A 17,692-nucleotide genomic window follows, 5' to 3' on the forward strand; every position below is an offset into this window, starting at 1 on the left:
CTCCCAAATCTCTTTCAGAGTCACTGCTTCCCATGACAGAGTCCCCCATCCTGGAAGTATGGCCGACTTTTTTTATTTCTAGAGATATGTTTACATTTATCCCAATTTACCAAGCAATCCAGACCACTCTGTAGCAGGATCCTGTCCTCTTCACTATTTACCACTCCAAATGTTGTCACCTGCAAACTTTGTCTGTGATGACTTTGTTTTCTTCAAAGCCATCAATAACAATGTTAAATAGCATAAGGCCAAGAATGGATCCCTATGGGACCCCACTAGAAACACACCCATTTAATGCTAATTACAATTACATTATGGGCTTTTACCATTAGGCTTTTCTAGCATGATGAACACTTAAATGTATCCTCCATTTAATATCCCCTACACTATAAAGTCTTTGCACCAAGGATTTCATAGCACTCCACAAACATTAATGAATTAATCCAGTCAGGTGGGTGAATATCATTATCCTTGTTTTCTAGAGGGGGAAATTGAGACACAGAAAGTTTAAGTGACTTGTCCAAGGTCACACCAGAAACCTGTGGTGCAACTGGGAATAGAACTCCGATCCCATGACTTTCTATCCCGTGTTATTAATAAGTCCCTCCTTCCTTTCTATGATAAAGGGAAAAATTGAGCCACTATATCATACATTTTCACAGGAAAGAATGAAAGTCCTGATCAGCACAATGAGGATATTTTTAATGACAATTTATAAGGAACCTCATAAAAATGAAATGTGTCAACTTTGCATAAGTAAGAATGGACTTTCCAACAGGGGCTAACACATGAACAAGATAAAACGCATGAGAAATCTGATCAGTTGATTTTCTAAAATATCTTTGAATGTACTGCTCAACCTTCTTCTGGGAACAGAAAGAGCTTTGTATTGGTCCCTGAATGCAGTGACTGTTATGAGTGGGTCACATTCTGTCAGAATACTTAAAAATAGTTGCAGGATGAGTTATAAGAACTATCTGTATTGAAGCAGGCTCTTCAAGCTGTATGCAAGCTTGTGTTATCTAGACTTCTAGAAAGCTGTTCACTAAATTATCCATCCTGCCATGGGGCAAAAATGTAGACGGTTTTTTTTTATAAGCTAGCAGATTTGTTTTTCATACCATATGGTAGTGTCAGCTCAAAGATACCTGCAATATAAATGCAGGATCAATCCTACAAGCCTTATTTATGTGGGTAGCTCCATTGATTTTTGATGGTTTATGTAAGACACTCTGGTATGGGGATGAGCACAGTATAAATACAGAAGTGGATAGATTTCATTGGGACTAATTGTAAGCATAAGAACTACATGACTGGTGAGGTCCAAACACAGTTTTGTAGCATAGTGATAACAGTGCTGAGTGTGACCAGAGACCATGCTATAGGAAGTGGCTGAATATTATGTATGGAATAATTTATCGCATTAATTTTGCCTCTCTTTCTGTTCACAAATAACCTGTGAGCAGATCATTAATTTCTCAGTTTCATTTGTCATTCAAGATTATTTGCCAAATGATTTTGCAAATAATTTTTGCGTGTAGACTATTCATATGAGATATTTGAAAAAGTGTCCTTTTTTTACTGGGCATCCATGTCACATGACCTTGTTTCCATTCCCAGACTGGATAGGAGTAACTCAACATCAGGTTTCCAAAGTGAATACTTGCAATTAAGAGCTCACCATTCATTTTCCATTAATAATCTCCAATTGACACTTAAGATGTGCTGTTTCAAGCTAGATCCCTGACAGTAACCTCCGTCATTAAAATGTTCACAGACAAGTAGAGTTTACTGGAAGGTCACCATCAAAACTCTTTTTTTTTTTATACCAAACCTACATAGTGGAAGCAAATTCACGTGAACAATTAGAATAGTTGAACCAATACAGAAATATCTTTTCAGGATTCACCTCACTTTGCATTCCACCCAGCTTTAAATCACGCTAACTTACTAACACAGCTTAATTCAGCAAACAAAATACAGTTTAAGGATATGAGGTATTGTCCCAAAGAACAAGGCAAATGTCCCTGTAGAAGAGGAAGAGTTATGGGCATTTATAAACCCGCACACAAATAGCTGAGGTTCACACAGCTATGATAATACATAGCACTTCTATAGTACTTTGCATTTTTCAAGGCTGATCAATATAGAGGACACAAATAGTAATACATTTTCATTCAGTATTATTGTAATGTGGTATGTCAGGCCATTATGGAATATATTGGGCCATGTTGTGCCATCAATTTTTAAGAACTCCTCAGTGAAATTGACCAGGAATTCTGAGTTAAGATCTATAGCATAATAGTTAAGCGATTATGGGTAGTTTGGATAATGGCTGGCAGATCTTTAGGGAAATGTTTCTTGGAATGGTTGTTTTGCCTGTTATTCTGGAGAGATTAATCAGAAGGGTCAGTGCCTGCTTTGTACTTTTATACACAGTAATCCAAGAATATTTGCAAACATTCTGGCTCCACTACGAGACAAACATAAGGGTTATGAGCCAGATCCTATGGCCATTATGCCCAGCTAGATTTTGATCTTGAACCAGTATAAATCTGGAGTAATTCTACTGATGTCGGTAGAGTTACTCTGGATTTACACTGGTGTAATGGAGATCAGAAACTGGCCCTCAGACCTTATGTGATCCAAACTCTGAATGGGCCAAATGCTGAGGTCTTTATTCGGGCCTTACTCAGTTCTGGTAAATTTCTATTGACCTCCATATTGTTCTCCCAAGATCTGCATGCACATGGGGACCATCCATGCATGTATTATCCCCCTCCAAAATGGAAGGGGAGGTCAGTCACCTCCACAGCAGTATTTCTCCCTTCCCAAGACCCATTGGAGGGAGTAGGAGAAGGCAGAATGGGTTGCATTTGGGGGACTGCATTGGGCAGGAATGGGTATATTCACATAGTCCTCTCCAATGGCCCTGTGCAGAGTACCCGGGAAAGGTAACACAGCCTTGTGGAGCACTGTTATCTTTCCCTAGGCTATCCCTCCATGATTGCCCCTCCCCTTTATGGTGGTCACTTTGGGCAGCTGGGAGCAAGCAAGTCTCTGGTAACTTGGCTTCACTGGAGGTGCACTTCCAGGAGGGAAGGGGTGATGGGGCAAAAAGCTCTGGCTTCCTGCTGATCCACTGAGGTACACATCAGCCTTGTGGGGGCTCCACCAGGTTTTGAGACTGGGCCTGCTCACAGAGCAACTCCCTCCCCTGATGACAACTGGGGAGCAACCTATGAGAGGAGCCTTCTGGAAATTTCCTCCCACTCTGCCCCATCTAGCAGTTTTTACCACATGGTGAGAGACCCAACCCTGAGGAAGCTCCACTCAGGATTTAACTCAGTGTTTAAGTTCCAATTTATTTCAATGAACTGAGCAACAACTTTTCATGTTCTGGATCAGATCCTGTCTCCAGGACACCCTCTAAGGTCTGAGACTGTGTGTGTAAAACAGAAAGACAGAGAGGTCTGGCTCCTTCTCAGAGCATTTGGTCAGGACACACTCTGCTTGTCCAATATTGTTTCTGTACATTATGTCCATGGACACTGAAATGGAAACCGGCTGGAGAGATCATCACATTCTGGTACCTGATGCTTTCTGGGGGTATTGTGCTGAAAAGATGGTTCATAATGATATATTTTAGGGCCAGAAGGCTCTATTATGATCATCTCATTTGAATTCCTGCATAACAGTCTGTAGAACCTCCCCTGGAAATTCCTGCATCATGTCTGTAATTTCTGCTTGAGCGACTGCACACCTTTTAGAAGCCCAGCCAGTCATGATTTAAAGAATCCACCACATCCCTGGCAAATGGTTCCAATGGTTAATTACATTCACTAGTCAAAATTTGCATCTTACTTCTGGTCTTACATCTTTTCTATCTATTGGATCCCATTATGCCTTTTTCTCCTAAATTGAAGAGCCATCTTCATACAGAACCCTCTTCCCCATGTAGGTACTTGTAGACTGAGTAAAGGAACTCAGGGCCCGATTCACAAAGGGACTTAATCTCCTAAATCTGGGCTTTTAATTGCATAAATCCCAGTTTTAGGCACCGTTGTGATCCACAAACCCCCCGATCGGCTGCCATCTAACCCTGTAGGTACCTAACCTTACTTGGTGCTTGAATTTTCTCTGTGCCTCCTGGCATGTGCCCTGCTTCCTCACACAGGTATCTGGGCACCTACCTCCCACCTAAGTTCCAGTGCAATCCTCAAACCAGCTGGAGATCGGTGTTCCTCCACCTACCTTGCCTGTGGAGCCTGCTTACCGCTACACAAGATGCCGGAGGAGGCCTCCCTTATAACCTTTAGTCCAGGTTAGGGTACTTACCCAGGATGTGGGAGACCCCTCCGCTGGATGAGAAAGGATTTGAACAGGGTTTCCCACTCTACAGGCGAATACCCTAACCACGGGATGATGGGATATTCTGATGTGGGGCTTTTTACATCTCTTTTGTTGAAGCCATTCCACTTTCTATTAAATATGATTTGGGCCAGCATGTGAGAATCACTCTATAGTCTAGTGGTGCAAGCATTCACTTGTGAGGTGGTGAACCTCTGTTCAGATCCCTTCTCCTCAGGCAGACAGAGGAACTCCCAGAGTCTCCAACATCCCAGGTGAGTTTCCTGACCACAGAGCCAAAGGTTTTCAGGGAGGTCCTCCTCCCCTACCACCTAGGCATTTTGTGTGGAGTTAGGCAGTTTCCTAAACCAGCCTCTCAAGACACAAGAGAGGAGTCCCCAGCTGTGGGTTGCCAGCAGAGATAGGTGCCCAGTTCTCTGAGGAGTAGGAGTTACAACACACCTCTCCCATTGGCTAGCTTGGATAGCTTCCCACCTAGCATGTTGGCTTTTGTGGATCTCATTCTCAGATGTCCATCTCTCCGCGTGTGTTGTTTAGGGAGCCTAGATGCCTAACCCAGGCTTTGTAGAGTCCCGTGATTTTTCAGGTGGCTTAAAAGCTAGGTGTTGCATTGTTGAGTGTTGCAATGCTACATCCCTTTATGAATCAAGGCTTCTGCTTTTTGGTGCCATGGATTCCATATTCCATATGCACACAAAAAATGCATCACTGGCCCTTATCAAGAGAGACAGAGAATATACAAAACTGTAGCAACTCCTTGGGAGCAGGTCCTTCAAAATCTATGTCCCCTTCATAATGTGGTCAGCTTAAAAAAGGAAGAGCTGTTAAAGTGGGGGCAGGGGGTGTGGATAAGAATAGTGAATGATCTCAGGCAGTCCTTTCCAAAAGAGCAACACATGAAGCTACCGCATGAAATGAACCATTAGACCCAAAGATCTAATAACATTCATTCACTTGACATTATAGAAAAATGAAGGTCAAGAAGAGTGAGAGATTTGCAATAAAGTGTAGGTTTTAAACATATCAGTGACTTTAAATTGAAAGACCATTGGGAGAGCAGACACAGGATGTCTGGTACATCACAGTAAATTCAAAGGAAAGCTGCTAACTTTCACCCAAAATCTCTCTCTCTCTCTCTCTCACACTCTCACACTCTCTCTCTCACACACACACACACACACACACACACAAAACCTCTGTCCATGGAGAATTACTTGAGTGCACTTTGTAGGGTGACCAGATGTCCAGATTTTATAGGGACGGTCCCGATTTTTGGGTCTTTTTCTTATATAGGCTCCTATTACCCCCTACCCCTGTCCCAATTTTTCACACTTGCTGTCTAGTTACCCTAGCACTGCTCCAAAGTGCTAGAGTTTGTTCTTCCGAGGACAAGAAAATGTGAGTGACCTGAAAACATGAAAAGACGCCCCATCACTTCTAGTTCCTGAATGCAGACAATATCTGCTTACATTAGTGCAGTTCAGAGCATTGTCAGTTCAGCTTTCCCAGCATCGTGCTGAACAGGATTGAGTTTTATTGCTGTTTTAGCTCAAGTTTGAAAGCCTGCCCTTCACCTTCAGCGCTCATTGACATTCAAATGAAGCAACCCAGTGGCACAATGGGTGGGTTTGTTTTTGTTTTCTTTTGTTTGTTTGATTTTTGTGTGGAAAGTTACTGGCTATTTTTATATCCTAGTAACAACCTTTAGCCTGTCAGTAAAACATGGGAGGCTTTATAGTAAATGTTTTGCCTGACATTTTCTCAGAGGCGGCAGGAAATAATCAGCACAATAATTAGAGAGGCTATTTTGGACAGATCTGTAAATATCGATAGATTTATATACAGTATGAATGGCTTGTTTCTTATAGAATTTAATAGGCTTCTTTCAGTAAGAATTATTTTATATTTACACACGAAGGGAATCTGTCCTGCTGTGCCACTGCAAAGTTCCTCTCTTCCCCCATCTCCAGTAACAACACAGTGGGAGGGGTCATCTCATGGGACTGACCCCGGCACCTCTGGATCTAAAAGCATGAGTGTCTGCTGCTTGAGCTAAAGGACCAGCTCCGTTGGCTCAGAGGGAGTATGGACTTCCAGACAATGTCTATCCACTAGAGTGAGACAAAAAGCAAATACTCTGTTGGTGTGAGTTATGGGGATGTGACAACTTGGGAGGGGCGGAGTGTCTGTTTCTGTACAACTTATGAATTTCTGGTTGATGTTATGGAGTTATTATGAAATGGCTGTTTCATGGATTGATAGCCACTATGTAGATGTGGAATCCACCACTGCTGAAAGGGTCTCTACCGGACCAGGGATAATAGTCAGTCATTAACATTAACAACTGCCCTCTGACCAAACAAGGGTTACGCTAAGGAGATTGCCTGAGCGAGGAGACCAAGTTTCTCTGCAGAGTGCATGTGACATGGAGAGTAGGAAATCATCAGCAGCGGAACATAGAAACTCTAGAGACACACAGACGCTTTGGGCACAAGAGAGGAGAAGATGGGCAGGCTTTCACCGCAAGGGGGTCTGGTTTAATGGTAGGGGAAACCAGCCAAAGTCAGAGAAAGCTAGCTGATCTAAAGCAGCTCCATGATTCTGAAGCGACACCACATGCTGAAAGGGGAAGGATCCTGGGTACCACAAAGGGGGCTCTGCCCAACCCCAAAGAACTCTCCAGAGTGGTGAGGAAACTGAGGCAGGGAAAGGCGGAGAGGTGTGTTCAATATTTCATCTCAATCTGTATAGTTCTCATGCTGCCAAGCAAAGGGTAAACCGTGTTTAGAACCCCGTGCCACGTCTCTCTGTCTGTCTGTTGACTTTCACGCTCATGTGGCCCTGAAAAGGCAGACTGTAAACCCAGACCAGCCACAGGGCTGGAATTCTGGGAGCGGATATGTTTATGCTACAGGGGTGGGCCCCTCCCATGTGTGGAGTCCTGTGTGAATCCATGAAAAGAGGATGTAGTACCACAGAAGTGCCTGCCCACGCAGGAAGGGGAAGACCCATGCACAGAAAGACCCCACTCAGAGCTAGGAGAGCATGATCTACCTCAGGGGTTCTGAACCAGGGGCCCGGGGCCTCTTGGGGGGCCGTAAGCAGGTTTCAGGTGGTCCACCAAGCAGGGCCAGCATTAGACTCGCTGTGGCTCAGGGCAGAAAGCCAACGCCCCACTGCATGGGGCTGAAGCCTGGGGCCCTGAGCCCTGTCACCCAGTGTGGAAGCCGAAGCCTGAGCAATGTAGCTTTGCGGGGGTTCCCCCTGGCTTGGGACCCATGAGCAATTGTCCTGCTTGGTGCTCCCCAACGCCGGCCCTGGCTTTTATATGCAGAAAAACAGTTGTTGTGACATAGGTGGGCCGTGGAGTTTCTATAGCATGGCAGGGGGCCTCCCAAAGAAAAAGGTTGAGACCCCCTGGTCTACCTTATATTCGCCTGAGCAATGCACATGGTTTGAATTTCATTGTAAGCTGGTTTCCTCTGGTAAATCTGTATTCAGGAAACTTCCCACCCCTCCCAAAAATAATATTCTGTGTCTAATTGGCCAGAAAGGGTCCATAGGAGATTGAACACGTTGTTCTAATTGAGCCGATAAATCTGCACGTTAAAATGCTCATTACGTAGCCAGTCGATTCAAATGCCTGCTGCAGAGTCTGTCCCGGTCTATCTATTAAATAAATATAGAGCTAAATGGTTTTTGGAAAGTCATATTATGTAATCAATACACGGAAGGGCTCCTTTAGCACCATTCCCATCTACTGTGTAATTATATACTTGGGATGGGAGTGTTCATAGCCATATGGACAGGCTCGATGCCCATGTGTAGTAGCTAATTTAAAAAATGGCAGCATCTCTGTTTTTCTCTCCCCCATTTTTCAGAATACCAGAGCAGTTAGATCACGTCATGGGGCGATCGGTTTCTCCAATTCTTTCCTCCTCATTGTTGTTTAATCAAACACATTTCTTTTTCTTCCTCTTTAGTACTCCCAGACGGAGATCTTGTATGCCAACTGTAGCCCGGAGCAAATGTTTTCTAGTCAAGTTATAAAAACCTCCTCCAAATGGAGCTTTCTAATGGAAATGCTACTAATGCTTTGTCTGTATTGCTGAGAACAGGGAGAGTGTTAGAGAGAGAGAGAGAGAGAGACATACGTTGACATAAGGAGGGATGGGAAGGTTCAGAAACAGGCAGACAGATTCAGAGACAGAGAGGAGGAGAGAAAGACAGACCAACAGAAAGAGAGAGTGAAAATGACGTGCTATCGAATGAATAGCAGCTAATAAGTCAGAAGGAAATATTATGATTTTTATGATGCTGCTGTAAAACCTGAAGAAGCAATTAGGCTGAGAACATAAATTTTGCAGCTGTATTGTCCTAGCATTACACCGAACTAGTGAATGAGCTGATACAGAGCTGTACTATTGTCATTATGTGCCAGTTGTATTATTCTTTCCAGTCCTCACAGATCAAATTAACTGTTCTATAAACTGTGGAAGATCAATGAACAATTAACATCCCCTCCCCACTCTTCTCTCTCTTGATACCATCTGGGGTGTCAAGACTTCTTCTAGAACCTCTGAATGCTCAGTTTTCATCGTCCTGTGGGTCAGTCCTGCGAGGTCCCAGTGTCTGATTTTCAGAGGTGCTGAGCACCTGCAGCTCCCATTGACTTTAGCTGGAGTTATGGGTGGTTAGCATCTCCGAAAATTGTCTCCTACGGGTGCTGAGTGGGCTCAACTACCCCTGGACCGGATCCTGTGAGTGGCTCACCTATCAACACCCATTAGCTGCAAGATCAGGCCCTGTTAGTTTTCCTTTTACAGTTTTTCCTTACAGGAAGCAGTGTGGAATGGAAGGATGAAAGCAGCATGGAGAGAGAGGCAAGTGGCCTGAGGTCTAATCCTAGCTTTGCCCCGGTTTGCTGTGTAGCCTTGGGCAAGACACTTTAACTCTGCCTTAGCGTCCCTATCTGTAAAATGTGGATATTAATACTTACCTATCTACCTCCCACAGGTGTTAGGAGGTTTAGTTAGACTGGTTCTAGATTAGGTGCACCAGTTGAATTAACTGGATTTTAAACTGAGTTAGTTAAACCAGTGCAGACCCCTAATGTAAATGCACTTAAGTCAGTTTCACCCTCGCTTAAACAGGTAATACATGGACCCAGGCTAATCCTCTCTCAAACTGGGTTAAATATGTCTACATTAAGGGTTTACACAAATTTGACAAGACTGATTTGAAATCAGTTTGGTTTAACCCATGCAACTTTTCTAATGGAGTCACAAGCCCTCAACTAATGACTATGATATATGTGTTATATAAGTGCTGAGTATCATTATGTGTCTCAAAACCATAAAGACTCCAGCACTGTAGTAAAAAGACTCTGGTGCAGATATTCAGTGGTTATTCAGTGTGTTAAAATAAAGGATAAGATTTTGCATGTTGCAAAGCCATCCTCTCGGCTGTTTTTTGTAGCATTTGAAAGAGTTAAGCCTAAAACCGGAATGTCTTGGGAATGTTGGCAGAGAGGAGTGAGAGCTGCTTTTTTTTTTTTTTTTGCCCTGGATGGAATCCCAGCACTTTGAAAGCTAAGTGATGACTTTGGATCTAAGTATGTTTCTTGGTTCCACTGCAGAGAGCTGGGAAGTGAGATGCAAAGTAACCAAGAAGCCCTTTGCGAGGGATGTCTGATTCCCTGCCTACCCCGGGACGGATATTTTTACCTTGTCTCTAGTGATTCCTGGGGGCAGCGGAATTTGATTTGAGAAGATACATATGGATCTCTGAAAGAAATAATTTCCTTAAGGAGGGGACAGAAACATCCCAACCGGCTTATTTTGGCTGCAGCTGTTTCTCCTTTGATGGAAATCGTTGTGACACTTGAACCTTGCATTTCATAAGGAGTCTAGGAATTAGCTAACTGCCTTTGATAGGGGGTGCTGTGTCTTTCATGAAACTAGCTGGCATGGCTGCCGTACTCTTTGGCTTTGAGGATCTGCTCTACAGTTGGGACAGCCTGGTGTGGAATTTGACTTCCCGGGCTCTGAGGACGTGCCGGTTTGGAAATCTGCGGGTCCTGCAGCTGATGCTGAAGCCATGGTGCATTTCCAGAGCGGTTTACCAGGTAGGGAGCAATGGTTTTAAAACCCTGGGCCAAATCTCGAGGCCTTGATTCAGTCCCTGCTTGGGAAAATTCCCACTTGAGTCAGATGAGACCCAGTCCTGCAGAATGCTGAACACTGGGAGCTCCCCATTAAAGTCAATGGGAATTGAGGTTACTCAGCAGAAATAGGAAGAGATGTGGGGACAGACAAAAACAGTTTGCGATCCAGGGGAGTTCTGCCTGAGTCAAAACTGAGGGCCAGGTTCTGCGAGCCCTAAGATACCCTATTGTATACGTAAGGGAGGCAAATTCTGACCGGGAGTAGGGATCACAGGACTGCACTCTAGTGCATAAATTCTCCCTGTGAAACTTTCTCTATTCACCAGGGGCTGGACTCTGCCACCATTACTCGTGCTGAGTAGCACCTTACTCCTTGAGTATTCCCACTGGCTCCACAAGGAGTAGGGTGCCACTCAGCATGAGTAAGGCTGCTGAATCTAGCCCTGAAGAGCTATAATTTGCATGCAGAAAATGATTAAAAGTGGGCTTTAAAATGTAACAATACTAAACGGTGGAAGTCCTATATACTAATCCAGCCTTACAAAACTCTGAAATAATAGTGGTTTTAATTGGATTGGTGTGTAAAATACCGTTTGAGTATTTTCTCATCGTTATGGTAAGGGTGGGCAAATAGATTTTGTGCCTGAGCTAGTGAATGTTCCTGACAATTTTGCAAGGTTGTACTCCTTAATGAAGGGAAATGCTAACCAGCTGAGTCAGGACATTTAGGATGGTCACAGTTTGGACTGAATAACTGAGATAACATCAGAGCTTGGTTTGACAGATCCACACCTGTGTTTGGAAAAGGCATTTTTTGCTAAACTAGTTTGCTTAGTATGTGCCTTCTCTGCTCCTTGGAAGTCACCATGTTCAGCATAGTTGTGCGTAATGGATCTGATTTAAAGCCCATTGAAATCACTGGAATTCTTTCCATGGGTTTCAGCAACCTTTGGTTCATTCCCACTATGAACAATCTTGAATGCTTTGGTTCCCCTAACTTTATCAACGGATTTGCATATTGTTTGGAATTCAGCAGGCACAGGCAGCTGGTTTTTTAAAATATCAATTTGCCCTGGAAGGTATCAATGAATAGTCATAACTAAATGAATCCCCAGTCCTTCTTACCCCCTCCTCCAGGTAGTTGCTGGTTGTATTTGTGTCAGAGACCGCTTCTGAAAGCTGCATGGACGTTATTGCAATGAACTGATGCATGCTCCATGTGAATAAAGCCAAACACTCTGGCTGCATTCTGGTCTCCCTTATACCAGTGTAAATCCCCAGTTCTAGAATGGAGTCTGACACATGCTCTGTGTATGGGGTAGAATGTGGCTGCAGGACCCCAGAGGCAACACAGGGAAGGAATTGTGCAAGTTCCCTTCTTGCTTACCCCTAGCCCTGGAGGTGGGGAGTTGCTAGTAATTAGCCGCTGGCCTTTACCAGCTGTTCCCCCTCATGCTGACTCAGCTATACTGGCTCCTTTATGCCCCATGCATGGGTCCTTAATCCAAGCCACCAATCTAACCCTGGTGTAACTCCTTTGAAGTCAATGGTTTTACTGCAGGATTTGCCCTGCAGTCAGAGGTGAACCTGGCTCACCATGTTCAACTAAATTGCTTTTTCTACAATGTGCACACGCAGTAACTATACTGTACAGTGATTGCAGGGACCCTATTCATTCATCAGAACAGCCAGAGAAATCACATGGCCAAACATTGGTGCCTGCGTTCTAAAAACCGACATTGATTAGGAATGACTGTCCAGGTCTGGATAGATTTAGAACCGGCCTGGACCTTTGCCCATTCTTCAGACTGAACCTGGGAACCTTTCCAGAGCTTCAATACAATCCACACCTCCTTATTTTGTTGCTCTCGACCACATCTTACTTTCAAGCTCTTCTGCACCGCCTGGTTGGAGAAAGGAACGGAAGCAGAAGTGCCAAAATGCTGACAGAGAGACTGCACCAGGGGAGGTAAATTTGGTGAGGTGCTGAGCATCCTCAACTCCACTGACTTTAAGGGGGAGCTTGAGGGAGCTCAGCATTTCACAGAATTGGGCCCTCAAGATTTCTGGAACTGAAAGTACCATAAATCTTGTGAAATAGTCTGTTCTCATGGGATTTCTAGCCTAGTTTCACAATCAAGGGTTCAAGTACAGTACAGATAAATGTGTGATTTTAGGAAACAGGCCTCACGGCCAATCCCAATCCTGGTAATGACACATTCTGTAGCCTTGGGAAAGTCGCTTCACTTTGGGAAAGGCTCTGCACATTAGTGCCTCGATTTCCCCATCTGTAAAATGGCTACAAAACCACTTGATCTTCCCTAAACCTGAGTGTGTGTAGATTCCAAGAAGTTTGTGGGAGTCAAATCCGGTGCATTTCAGTTGAGGAGAATATTGGAATCTGGGGGGAAGAGGTGCTGAAAGGCATGCATCCATCCTTGGCCAGAGTTACGGTTGTGGGGTGTTCTCTGTGGTTGTGCTGGTGGTAGATGAGTTCCCCTGGGTGGAGGAGGAGAGGGTGTGTAATACTGATTGTCTTGCTTCTTAGGTTTTCTGTTAAGCTGTATTACAACAGACTGACCTTTACTGACACATAACACGGTGCTTTTATGTATTCTATGAATAATTTTCCCCGGTATCCGACCATCTCTAAACATTGACATGATATTTTAATAACATTGTGACTAGCCAGAGAGCCTCCCTGCATAATCATTTCCTACTTTGAGACTGAGACTTTTCCAGCTGCTTGTTATTGAGCTGATCTAAATAATGCCTCAATTACCCTAGTTTTGTCAGCCTGGAGAATATTAATTCCCTGCTGGTAGTTCATCTTGAAAGCATTGTGCACACCAGCCACGGGATCTCTGCCTCTTCCCAGGACTAAACTGTCCTTAAAAAAGGAGGATTATACAGCTCTGTGCAAATTAGGGACAACATTCTGCCCAGCACTCAAATCTCCCTTCCTTTTGTTACAAAGCAGAGCTAATAACCCAGAGGCACCACTGCACTTGCTGTGGGAGACTTACCAGTTCACCTATCATGAGATTGGCTTGAGGGTGCCAGAGTTTGAAGCATTTCCTGCTTGAGTCACTCATGTTTTGGAGAGTGGGTGGGAACGGAAGAGGAGAAGGAAAATATGTGCGTGATTTCTGGGGGCTAGATTTCAATGTCTAGGGCATTCGCAGATTGAGCGCACCGGGCTACGCTTAGGTAGGTGTTGCGGGTTGTGAGGGTCCCAGAGCCAGCCTGGAGGTTTACACAACAATGAAACTGCCCCACAGCCCCAGCCCCACAAACTGGAGTTAGCTGAACCAGCACAGCCGCAAGTGTTATTTTGTAGTGTAGACATACCCTAAGTTTCCAGATATGGCTCTGTCAGTGCACCGTGGCCCCCACACACTCCTGATCTGCAGCCCAATCCATTCAAGTAGCAGCTGTCTCCTGGCTACAGCGTGCCAATGGTGCAGTATTACTGTATGTGGGTGGCTTTGAGAGGTACTGGTGGGAAACCACCTAAACTATTTCACTGGTGAGCTGTGCTCTCCGGAGGGTGAAGGGCTAATGCCTGCACTCACTGCACCCATCTAGCTCTTTATGCTGATGGTGGCTACAACAGATGTGGCATCTACAGATCATTTATAAAAGCCATAAAGGACTATCAGGATGAAATAAGGTTAGAGTGGGATTAATGCCTCCAGAATGCTACCACCCAGCTCCGTGAAAGGAATCCGTCTTGTTCCTCCCAGCCACTGCCTGGGCCCAAATGGTTCTTCTCCCTGTATCCTGACCCAGCAGCAAGGAGCAGCCATCTGTGCGGCATCCTGCTTGCTGCTCCATGGATCACTGCTACACTAGGGCCACTTCAAACTGCAGGCCCCAGTCCTGAGGTCTATCAGTCTTCATGCTGCAGGGCATAAGGTGAATACCAGCTGAGGTCAGGAAGAAATGAATTATTTGAATTATAGTAGCATGAAGAGTGATTGCACTGTCCAAGCACAGAAAAAGACAGTCCCTGTCCCACAGAGCTTACTATCTATGTCTAAGACAAGAGACAGTGGACCAGGAAGCAAACCATGAGGTGATTATGGTCAACACAATAAACTGTGGTCAGAGCACAACCAGCTGCTACCCACTGTCCAGGTTTTTAAAGATATTATGAGAAGAGGAGAGTTTTACTGAGGGCTTTGAAAGAAATCACCCTCCATTATCTAATATGGCACAGTGAATGCATTAGGGAGATTCCCAAACCCAAGCCATTCTTTTTAGGTGACAGATCTGAGGAACTGTCCCAGATTCATTAGAGGAGGTTTTGGAACAAATTGATAAATTAAACAGTGATAAGTCACCAGGACCAGATGGTATTCACCCAAGAGTTCTGAAGGAACTCAAATGTGAAATTGCAGAACTACTAACTGTAGTCTGTAACCTATCATTTAAATCAGTTTCTGTACCAGATGACTGGAGGATAGCTAATGTGATGCCAATTTTTAAAAAGGGCTCCAGAGGTGATCCCGGTAATTACAGGCCTGTAAGACTGACTTCTGGTTGAAACTATACTAAAGAACGATATTGTCAGGCATATAGATGAACATAATTTGTTGAGGAAGAGTCAACATGGTTTTAGTAAAGGGAAATCATGCCTCACCAATCTACTAGAATTCTTTGAGGGGGTCAACAAGCATGTGGATCAAGGGGATCCAGTGGATATAGTGTACTTAGATTTTCAGAAAGTTTTTGACAAGGTCCTTCATCAAAGGCTCTCTGCCACGGGATAAGAGGGAAGGTGCTTTCATGGATTGGTAACTGGTTAAAAGATAGGAAACAAAGGGTAGGTTTCAGAGTGGAAAGGGTAAATAGTAGTGTCCCCCAGGGGTCTGTTCTGGGACCAGTCCTATTCAACATATTCATAAATGATCTGGAAAAAGGGGTAAACAGTGAGGTGGCAAAATTTGCAGATGATACAAAATTACTAAAGATAGTTAACACCCAGGCAGACTGCGAAGCACTACAAAAGGATCTCTCAAAACTGGGTGACTGGGCAACAAAATAGCAGATGAAATTTAATGTTGATAAATGCAAAGTAATGCATATTGGACAGCATAATCCCAATTATACATATAAAATGACAGGGTCTAAATTAGGTGTTACCACTCAATAAAGAGATCTTGGAGTCATTGTGGATAGTTCTCTGAAAACGTCCACTCAATATGCAGCGGCAGTCAAAAAAAGCAAACAGAATTCTGGGAATAATTAAGAAAGGGATAGATAATAGGATAGAAAATATCATGTTGCCTCTAAATAAATCCATGCTATGCCCACATCTTGAATACTGTGTGCAGATGTGGTCACCCCATCTCAAAAAAGATGTATTGGAATTGGAAAAGGTTCAGAAAAGGGCAACAAAAATGATTAGGGGTATGGAACAGCTTCCATATGAGGAGAGATTAATAAGACTGGCACCTTTCAGCTTGGAAAAGAGACTGCTAAGGGGAGATATGATTGAGGTCTATAAAATCATGACTAGTGTAGAGAAAGTAGATAAGAAAGTGTTGTTTACTACTTCTTATAACACAAGAACTAGGGGTCACCAAATGAAATTAATAGACAGCAGGTTTAAAACAAATAAAAGGAAGTATTTCTTCACACAACGCACAGTCAACCTGTGGAACTCCTTGCCAGAGGATGTTGTGAAGTCCAAGACCATAACAGTGTTCAGAAAAGAACTCGATAAATTCATGGAGGATAGGTCCATCAATGGCTACTAGCCAGGATGGGCAGGAATGGTGTACCTAGCCTCTGTTTACCTGAAGCTGGGAATGAGCGATGTGGGATGGATCACTTGATGATTACCTGTTCTGTTCATTCCCTCTGGGGCACCTGTCACTGGCCACTGTCAGAAGACAGGATACTGGGCTAGATGGTCCCTTGGTCTGACCCAGTAGGGCCGTTCTTATGTTCTGAGGCTGGAGTTCCTACCTCTTCTTCTGAAGTATCCAGCATTAGCTGCTGCTGGAGTCAGGATACTGGATTCAAAGGACCATTGTTCTTCCCTGGCATGGCACTCCTTGTGTCCATGTGGGGTGCTCAGGAGTGAGGGGAAAGTCCTACATGGGGATATGTAAGAATATTTCCAAATTGTTCTGCCGGAGTTGGGGGTAGGCTTAGAAATGCCCCATCTCGGCAGCACATCCAGGGGAATTTGGAAAAGAGCAGAGTTCTTTTCTCCTTATTGCCCTAGGAACACTGGTAGTGCACTATGGGGTTTCATGCTGCCCCTGCCACAGCAGAAGCAATGCAGCTCCACTGTGCAAGGTAAGGGGAGTGTAGAGTCTCCAAGAGCTGTGTGTGATGCAGACCCTTTCGTGAAATGGAGCTATGGGCTCTGGGCATCTCTTCCATGGCTGCATGCAGGACTGGGGCAGGCTGTGCATGGAGCTGAAGGATCCATTGCTCCACGGAGCCTCCTATCCAGTGTCAGAGCTACAACTCATCGGATGGGAAGGAAAACATTATGGGGGGATTTTCTGTTTGTTCAGAGGATGTGGTTCTATGGGGACTGAATGGCTCAGGGGACTGGCAATAGAGTAGATCTTTCACCTCTAGATCACGGTTTGAATCTAACAGTGAGTGAACTGCGTTACCATCTGATTCCTAAGGCCAAGGATGAATAAAAATGTGTGTGTGTGTGTGTAGCAATGCAACAATCCAACTGGTATTTCTCTGTCTAACTCTATGCACTGTGCATGCAATAGCCAAATGTTTGGGCAGTCTTGCCTGCAAACACCGATGTGCATTTGCTCTGGTTTTGTTCTCGACTGATGGGTCAGGGCAAGTTTTTTTTTTTGTTTGCTTGTTCCTTTTTTCTTAGAGGTTACGGTGCCGTTTCCACCACACAAACCCTGAAAATAATTTGTGGGTCTTGGCCAAATAATCTTCAGGTTTGTTTTTTTTTCCTTCTTAAGCCACATCTAAATATTGTCTGCACAGCCACGAAATGCAACCCCTCGTACTATTCTCTGCTAAGCCCGTGTATGCTGAATTGCAGCTGACACTATGCTGAAGGGCATCGTTCCAAGATTGACACAGGAACGCTAGCCAAGGCCAGCTTGATGGGTTTGCCCAAAGCAAAGACACTGCAGGCCTCAATATAATCAA

The 17,692-nt window shown here is 44.3% G+C and overlaps 1 protein-coding gene across 1 annotated transcript in view; it reads left to right on the forward strand.

Moving 5' to 3' along the window:
* The first annotated feature begins 10,118 nt into the window (after positions 1-10,118).
* The window catches only part of FRMD4A (FERM domain containing 4A), a 273,747-nt gene continuing 266,173 nt past the window's right edge, over positions 10,119-17,692 (forward strand). Inside the window, exon 1 of the mRNA XM_039519348.1 lies at positions 10,119-10,498. Within this exon, the coding sequence (XP_039375282.1) occupies positions 10,325-10,498 (174 nt within the window). The 5' untranslated portion in view covers positions 10,119-10,324. The remainder of the gene's footprint in view (positions 10,499-17,692) is intronic.

The sequence above is a fragment of the Mauremys reevesii genome, linkage group 1 (genome assembly GCF_016161935.1).
Source record: "Mauremys reevesii isolate NIE-2019 linkage group 1, ASM1616193v1, whole genome shotgun sequence".
NCBI lineage: Eukaryota > Metazoa > Chordata > Testudines > Geoemydidae > Mauremys > Mauremys reevesii.